At 50.2% G+C, this 7,997-nt stretch overlaps 1 protein-coding gene across 1 annotated transcript in view; it reads right to left on the reverse strand.

The window, feature by feature from the left end:
• Positions 1 to 7,997, reverse strand: part of ERCC2 (excision repair cross-complementation group 2) — a gene marked incomplete at its 5' end in the record, with an annotated part of 27,331 nt that overhangs the window by 7,687 nt on the left and 11,647 nt on the right. Inside the window, 5 exons of the mRNA XM_015416542.1 lie at positions 2,247 to 2,368; positions 3,178 to 3,241; positions 6,243 to 6,344; positions 6,476 to 6,545; positions 7,694 to 7,763. Of these exons, the coding sequence (XP_015272028.1) occupies positions 2,247 to 2,368; positions 3,178 to 3,241; positions 6,243 to 6,344; positions 6,476 to 6,545; positions 7,694 to 7,763 (428 nt within the window). The remainder of the gene's footprint in view (positions 1 to 2,246; positions 2,369 to 3,177; positions 3,242 to 6,242; positions 6,345 to 6,475; positions 6,546 to 7,693; positions 7,764 to 7,997) is intronic.

Here is a 7,997-nt window from a genome sequence, read left to right on the forward strand (position 1 = left end):
ATTTCGGGGGGGGGGGGGAGCTCAGTTGGTTCATCCTACACTCCTGGCTGTCTCCATCTTCCATCGCCCAACCATCATTGGAGGGTTTGATGAAATGTATTTTCTCCTGGGAGGTCGGCAAGCCGCAAGCCTCCACTTGGCGTTTTAAAAGGCTTCCCCCCCCCCTTTCTCTGGGCAGAGAACAGCTGGGAAGGTGGAAGTCCATCAATAGAAACACTAATAGAGACAACAGGAGAACCGAGCCTCCCCCTTCCACTACCCCCTTCTTCAAGCAGGGAACAGAGAGTTGCAGGTATCAGATTCTAGAGAGACTAGGAAGGAGCTTTCTGGAGACAACAGGAAAAGGCACCTTGACCTGGGCTGAAACAGGGATGATGAAACTTCCTTGCCACCAGAAGTAGGATGCTGCACTGAGAAGAACTCTGTGCTCTGGTCTGCAAGCGGGTGGCCAATTGACCCTGCGCTCACCTGGGAGAGTTGGAGCAAGCTTTCAGGTAATGACCACTCTGTAGAGATTTGTGACTAGCTAAGCTTAAAGATCCTGTCCTGTTTTAACAGCTAGTAGGGCATGTATAGAGAGAGGGACAGAGGATCTGTGTTTTTACCAATTTCCTTTGGGTTTCCTTGCTCAATCTGGTGCTGTGCTAAAAGTACGTTTATGAACATTTCATATTTTTTAAACGTGTGTGTGTGTGTGTGCACCTCACGGTGACCTCTGGTGACTGAAATCCTACTGGGGGGCTGGTGGATATTCAGAGAGGTGGCAGAATAAAGCCTGCCCCCCACCTCCCGATTGCTGGTATTCCAAGGAGGTCCCCCATCCAAGTCCTTGCCACAGTCGACCCTGCTTAGCTTCCAAGATCTGATGAGATCAGGCTTGCCTGGGCTATCCAGGTCAGGGCCCTTAGGAACATTTTCTTTTAATAAGTACTTTATAACTTTTGACGCTGGGAGTGGTTCTCTGTACCACATAGACCTCCACCATTTCAGACACGCTATTTCAAAAGGAGCTCCAGGGGGGTTGACAAGCAGCCATTTCCCCAGGTATGGAACTCCAAAAGCAACATCCGTGATAAAAATAACGAAGAGTCAATAAAGATAACTTGCAAAAACATTTACTGAAGTATTTCTGTAGTTCTGTAAGGGACATCCTTCGGTCATCGCTCACACACTAACGAATACTGTGCAATGTGAACATTCGTTTCGCAATATATACTTTATCTGAGCGTGTAGCAATCCCGATTCTTTATGTTTGGCATTTAGAATCTAGCTAAGACATCGTGAGGGACTTGGGTCCTGTTATTAGTCAACATGGAATGTTTCCAGCAAGAGTTGATAAGTAGTATTTGATAAGAATTGGGATTGCTACACGCTCAGATAAAGTATAAGGAAGGCCGAGCGCCGAAGAATAGATTCTTTTGAACTATGGTGCTGGAGAAGACTCTTGAGAGTCCCTTGGACTGCAAGAAGATCAAATCAGTCAATCCTAAAAGAAATCAACCCTGACTGTTCCCTGGAAGGCCAGATAATGAAACTGAAGCTCAAATACTTTGGCCACCCAATGAGAAGGGAGCCCTCACTGGAGAAGACCCTGATGCTGGGAAAGATTGAAGGTCAAAGGGACGGCAAAGGATGAGATGGTTAGACAGTGTCATAGATGCAACAAACATGAAACTGAGCAAACTTCAAAGGACAGCGGAAGACAGGAGGGCCTGGCGGGAGCTGGTCCATGGGGTCGCGAAGAGTCGGACTCGACTGTGCGACTGAACAACAATAACAACAGATAAAGTATATATTGTGAAACGAATGTTCACATTGCGCAGTATTCGTTAGCGCGAGAGCGATGACAGAAGGATGTTCCTTACAGAACTACAGAAATACTTCAGGAAATGTTTTTGCAACCTATCTTTATTGACTCTTTGCTATTTTTATCACGGATGTTGTTGCTGGAGTTCCACCGTGATCTCTCATTTTGGATTCCCCCTGGTATGCCGAAGGCATTAATCTGTTCCCACGGCCAGGCGCTGGGCAGCAGGAGACAGAGAGGCAAGGCCTCTGAGCATGGAAGGAAATATAGGGCTCCTGCCCCTCCCAGTGGGCAGGTGGCAGCAGCAGCTACCCTAGAGAGGAAGAAAAGTTACTCCAGGGAGTTGGGTGGATCGGGGCCCGCAGGCAGGAGCAGGCCCGTTTTGCCACAGGGGGCTTGGTGTGCTCCCCCAACTCACCCCCAGCCCCCATCTACACACCTGCTCATACCACGAGGCCACAATGTTCTCCATGTACTGGTAGCTGGTGAAGAAAGCCACAATGCCATCCGGGACAACCGCAGACATCTCCAGGAGCAGGTTGCCGTAGTTGCGGATCACAGCTGCCGGAACACAGAGAGGAAGAGATGGGCGCTGCCTTCCCACCCACCCCTCTCCAGCCTGAGCTGCTACACAAAATGCGTCCCCAGCTGAGCCCAGAAACACCTGTTGGCACAAGTCAACCCTCTTGACCCAACCGAGCTCACCCCTCCTGGGTGCCAAACAGTGTTCCCTCTCAGCTGAGTTAGCGTGAGTGAGCCCAGTTTTTTAAGCTCCATCTCACACATTTTTGTCTTGGCTCAGGAAGGAGGGCTCCAGAGCAAACTTAATTTATGCAACAGCCCAATCGCTGTTGCATAAATTAAGAGAGCCAGTTTGGTGTAGTGGTTAAGTGCGCGGACTCTAATCTGGGAGAACCGGGTTTGATTCCCCCACTCCTCCACTTGCACATGGCTGGATGACCTCGGGCAAGCCGTAGTTCTGATAAGGGCTGTCCTTGAAAAAAGAGCAGTTTCTGTCCGAGCTCTCTCAGCCCCACCTACATCCCAGGGTGTCTGTTGTGGGGAGGGGAAGGGAAAGGAGTTTGTAAGCCGCTCTGAGACTCCCTTGGGTAGTGAAGGGTGGGGTATAAATCCAATCTCTTCTCTTCTTCTTCTTCTCACTCACAGCTTTAATGCCAGTAGTTCACAGAGTAGAATTCTCGCTCACAAGACTCCACAGCTTAGAGGGAGCATTGGTGCAAAACCCCCAGCCCACTTGTCGAGGAGGAGAGCAGCTGTGGGAAAGGATGGGGGATCCTTTCGGGCTTCTGGGAGCTGCTGACGCCCCCTCCCCCGGCATCTTAAAGGGGCAGGCTCAGAGCCACACTCACCAATGTCTTCGCGAGTCTCGAACTTGGAGCTGATGGCGACCTGGTCGTTCCCTCGCCCTACAATCTGGAAGGCAAACAAGGCATTGGGGGGGGAGAGAAGGGGAACGGTCCTTTAGCCAAAGGGGCAACCAGTCCACAGGAAATTCCAGGGTTGGCCGACAGGAACACCTTCAGCCCATCTTCAAACAGTGACCCTGGCTGCCTGTCTGTTTCCAGTTTAAGGTGCCGGCTATGTCCTTTAAAGGTCTTCATGGCTTGAGGGACCCACAGGTCAGGACCATATCCTCCCACACGTTCCCGTGCATGAGCTGCAGTCTGTGGGCTGCCCCGTAATGGTTGGTCCAGTACTTAAGGCGGTCGGCCTGGCATCAGCCAGAGAGCCCAGGCCGTTCACACCGTAGGTCCCGCGTTGTGGAACAGGCTCCCTGCGGACGTGAGGGCAGTGTCCTCTTCTCCAGGAGGTGCCACAGGGCCACCATATGTCCTGGGGCTTGCAATGAGGTATAAAGAGGAGGAATCTTTTGGGAGGAGGGGCCGAGGAAGAGGGGGCAATCATGGGTTTGATACGATTGGTTTTAAATTGTAATGTTTGTTTGCCTCACGACTTGGAAGCCACGAGGTGAAACGGGACATAAATATTCTAAGAAATAAATAAAATGTAAGTAGGTTATAGGGACCTTGGGAGGGAAGGCAGCCATGGTATAAGAACATAAGAAGAGCCCTGCTGGGTCAGAGCAGTGAGGGTTCATCCAGTCCAGCATCCTGCCTCACACAGGGGCCAGCCAGTTCCTCTGGAGGTCCAACAACAGGGCAGAGAGGCTAAAGCCTTTATAAGAACACCACAAGAGCCCTGCTGGATCAGATCAGTGAGGGTCCATCTAGTCCAGCATCCCGTCTCACACAGTGGCCAGCCAGTTCCTCTGGAGGACATAGAGGCCGAGGCCCTCCTCTGATCAGAACACCAGAAGAGTCCTGCTGGGTCAGACCAGGGAGGGTCCATCTAGTCCAGCATCCTGCCTCACACAGGGGCCAGCCGGTTCCTCCGGAGGGCCAACCACAGGGCAGAGAGGCCAAGGCCTTCCCCTGAGAAGGACACCAGAAGAGCCCTGCTGGGTCAGACCAGGGAGGGTCCCTCTAGTCCAGCCTCCCGTCTCACACAGGGGCCAGCCAGTCCCTCTGGAGGGCCAGCAACAGGGCATAGAAAGTCCAAGGCCTTCCCCTGGTGTTGCCTCCTGGCTCAGGGATTCACACTGCCACTGAGCGTGGTGGTTCCCTCTAATCCCCATGACTAGTAGCCACTGACTGTCCTCTCCTCCATGAATCTGTCTAATCCCCTTTTCAAGCTGTTTATTCCTGCGGCCATCACTACATCCTTTGGCAGCAGATTCCACATTTCAATCACTCGCTGTGTAAAGTATTTCCTGTGGTCCAAAAAGATCCTGGGCTCAGTTCCTAGTGTATCTAAGGGGAAGTTAAAACTTAATGGCCAACAGCTGCGGGTCAAGGTGGGTCCCAGTTCGGATCTCGCCTCCACCATGAACTTTAAATGGTCTGGGACCCTCATACCTACGGGACTGCCTCTAACCCATTACAACCCCCTGCACGCCCTTCGGTCATCCTATGGGCCTCTTGCAGGTGCCCGGCCCCGGGATGGCTCGCTTAGCTGTCACCAGGGGAAGGGCCTGCTCAGTTGTGGCCCCTACCCTGTGGAACGCACTCTCAGATGACACCCGTGCCCTGCTGGACTTGTTTAGTTTCCGCAGGGCACGCAAAGCTGAATTGTTGCTGGCTGTGGAAGGTCGGTCGTTCAGCAGTTCGAGGCCCGAGTGTGCCGCATGACGGAGTGAGCTCCCGTCTCTAGTTCCGGCTCCTGCCAACCTAGCAGTTCGAAAGCAAGCAATTGCAAGTAGATAAATAGGGACCACTTCGGTGGGAAGGTGACAGCGTTCTGTGCGCCTTGGTGTTTAGTCATGCCGGCCACATGACCACGGAAACGTCTTCGGACAGCGCTGGCTCTTCGGCTTTGAAACGGAGATGAGCACTGCAACCCTAGAGTCGGATTCGACTGGCTTTCGAGGGAAACCTTTACCTTTGGAGGGTAACCAGGTGTTTGGGCTGCTTTAACAGTGGTATGGTGACAGCCACGTACTTTAATATTTTAATGTTAATACTTTATATTAGTTATTTGTTTTTATGTTGTTTTATTTTATGTTGTTTTTATGTCGTTTTATTGATTTTAATGTTGAAAGTCACCGTGAGACCCTTTGGGCAGACCAAAGCCGGCAATCACTATCACTAAATAATACCATACACTCTAAATTCACACAGCGTTTGGCACCAGTGATAAAGTATATGACACACCAAGGGATGACAATGTACTTCCCACAAATCCTCTTTACCACAGGTGGTTATTCCTGTAACCAGTTTCCAACCACAGTAGCACTCAGGACAAAGATACCTCACCACCCTCATGGATAAGGCTGAAAGGTCCGTTCTATAATGCTCTTCGCTTATAGCTATACATTTAAGTTATAGACTCGTCTTAGCATGTTCTGGTAGGGTAAAGTGACTTGTAACTGACTTTACAGCTCTGATATAATCTTCTTGTGTTGCGTGATATGAATTGTGTTGTGTATTCTGTACATTATATAAAAGAATAAAAAAATTAAATAAAAAATCTAGCAAATAACCAAACTCATGTAAATGGCCAAAAGTGGAGCCCCCGTCTCTCAACCTGCCCCCCCCAACGTGTATCACGGGGATAACACTTGGCCTGTATTACAGGGCAGTTGTACGATTGCACGTGAACGGCTACAAGCTTTAAAAGTGCTACTAAAATACCAGATGGAAGTCATCGTCCTCTCTCTGGTAGCAGGACTGCAGATGTTCTTGTCCGTGACCCTGAACAGCCAGGTTAGGTCAGGAACTGATCGCCCTGAGCTAGACAGACGACGGGGTCCCAGTTCTGTGCCAGGCAGGTTTGTAAGGCGGCCGCGGCAACCCACCAGCCATTCTTGAGCCCCAACAGCCACAGACCGGCTCCCTCTTCGCTCTCCCTCACTCACCATCGGACACAAACAAGTTCTGGCCAGGGTCATGGTGAAAGTCGCCATGGTAACAGGCCGGAAGTCCAGGATCTTTGGGTAGATGTCCAGCGGGGAAAGGGTCTGCGGTGGAAAAAAAGGGGGAAACATGGCGAATCGATCCACAGGCACCCTTCGCATCCCAGACAGGAAACAAACATTCAGGCACACAGCAGAGGAGGACGGGGCAGCCCCCCCCCCAAAGCCCCACTCACCCCCGAGGTGATAACGACCGACTGGAACCTCTCAAAGACCGGCTTGATAGCGATGGAGGCATCCATGCAGCTGGAAAGAGGAGGGGCAGTGAGGGAGGGCTACTTCACTGACAACACTCCACCCCAAAAAGATGGTGCTCCGCCCTGGGATTACAAGATAATCCATTATCTCCCTGTAATGATTCCATGTTTTGGTGTGTTTGTGTTCCTTTGAATGTTTAGTTTGACTGCAGTAATATGAGAAGAATGATAGAGAGTGAAAAGTGTGATTTGACTGGCTGCTGACTGAGAGTGTGGGAGGAGGGGTGTCTGAAAGGATTGTGTGTGTGTGTGTCTATGGGGAGACTCAGTTAAATGAGAAGTTTTGAGAGATTCTGTGTGTGACGTTTGAAGAGTGAGCCTGGTCTGTGTGACTATGGAACTTTGAGTCTAATTCTGTGTGAATAAGACCAACAGTTTAGTCTGTGTGACTAAGAGAGTTGCTTCTATTCGGTGTGAATAAAACAAAGAGACTAGCCTGTGTGGCTATATATAAAAGAGAGAGAGTATACTGAGTGCATAAGCCTGTCAGAGTGGAGTTTGGAGGTTGAGAGACTGTAACACCAAGCCTTGCCAGTTATATTTATAAGTTTAACACCATGCCTTGCCAGTTATATTTATAAGTTCCTTTCTTCAGCAAGAGTTCAAAATAACCACAAACCTATTTTGTTCTTTATTAAATAAATTGATTTTTGTTTAAACTTATCCCAGAAATCAGAATAGTCCTTCCTCAGGGCCACATAGTCCTCCGAAGTGCCCTGACCCTGGGTCATACGACCAAAAGAGAGAAAACTGGAATTTTTAATTCCTGGTGGCAGCAGAAACCTACCAAGTTTACATATGCACAGAGTGTTTAAAGGTAAAACCGTTTTCCCCTATCAGCGAGGACGCCACACTCCCACCCCGCTTCCAAAGGTACAAGCCCAAAAGACTTCTCCCTCCCCTCTGTCCTAAGAAAACAATGGCGAAGAAGCAAAATGGAGGGCTACGGAAAGGGGATTTCCAGCCAGGAACTGCCGGACCAGACAGGCAAGGCAACGAAATGAAACCTTCCTGCCCAGAGGCAGTTGACCACATTTTGAGCACAAGCAAAAGGAAACGGGCTCATCCCCTTTGTGCCCAAACGCTTTCCTTTCTCAGCTCTACGATATCCTTTTCACGAGCCGCGACGTTCCTCACCTGAAGTGCAGGATCGGGTTGGCGATGGTGGGAGTCCGGTCGTCGAAGGGTTCTATGAGAATGGTACAGCCTGGAACGGGATGAGACAGAGATGAAGGATGCTGTGTGCGGGTCCTTGCACGCGCCCAAGCAAGAGAGGGAAAAGACACGTGCAGGACTGTTCTGTGGGGGACTCCCGACTCGACTTCCACATGTTTACATTCGGCAAGAAATCTGGAATCTCCCTAGAGGAGGATGCAACTTCCTGAGAAATATGTTTTCGTTTAAAAAAAAAAAACGGGGGCAAGCACAAGTTTCTAGTCCT

This window comes from Gekko japonicus, unplaced genomic scaffold (assembly GCF_001447785.1).
Source record: "Gekko japonicus isolate JY-2015 unplaced genomic scaffold, Gekko_japonicus_V1.1 scaffold3087, whole genome shotgun sequence".
In the NCBI taxonomy this organism is placed as follows: domain Eukaryota; kingdom Metazoa; phylum Chordata; class Lepidosauria; order Squamata; family Gekkonidae; genus Gekko; species Gekko japonicus.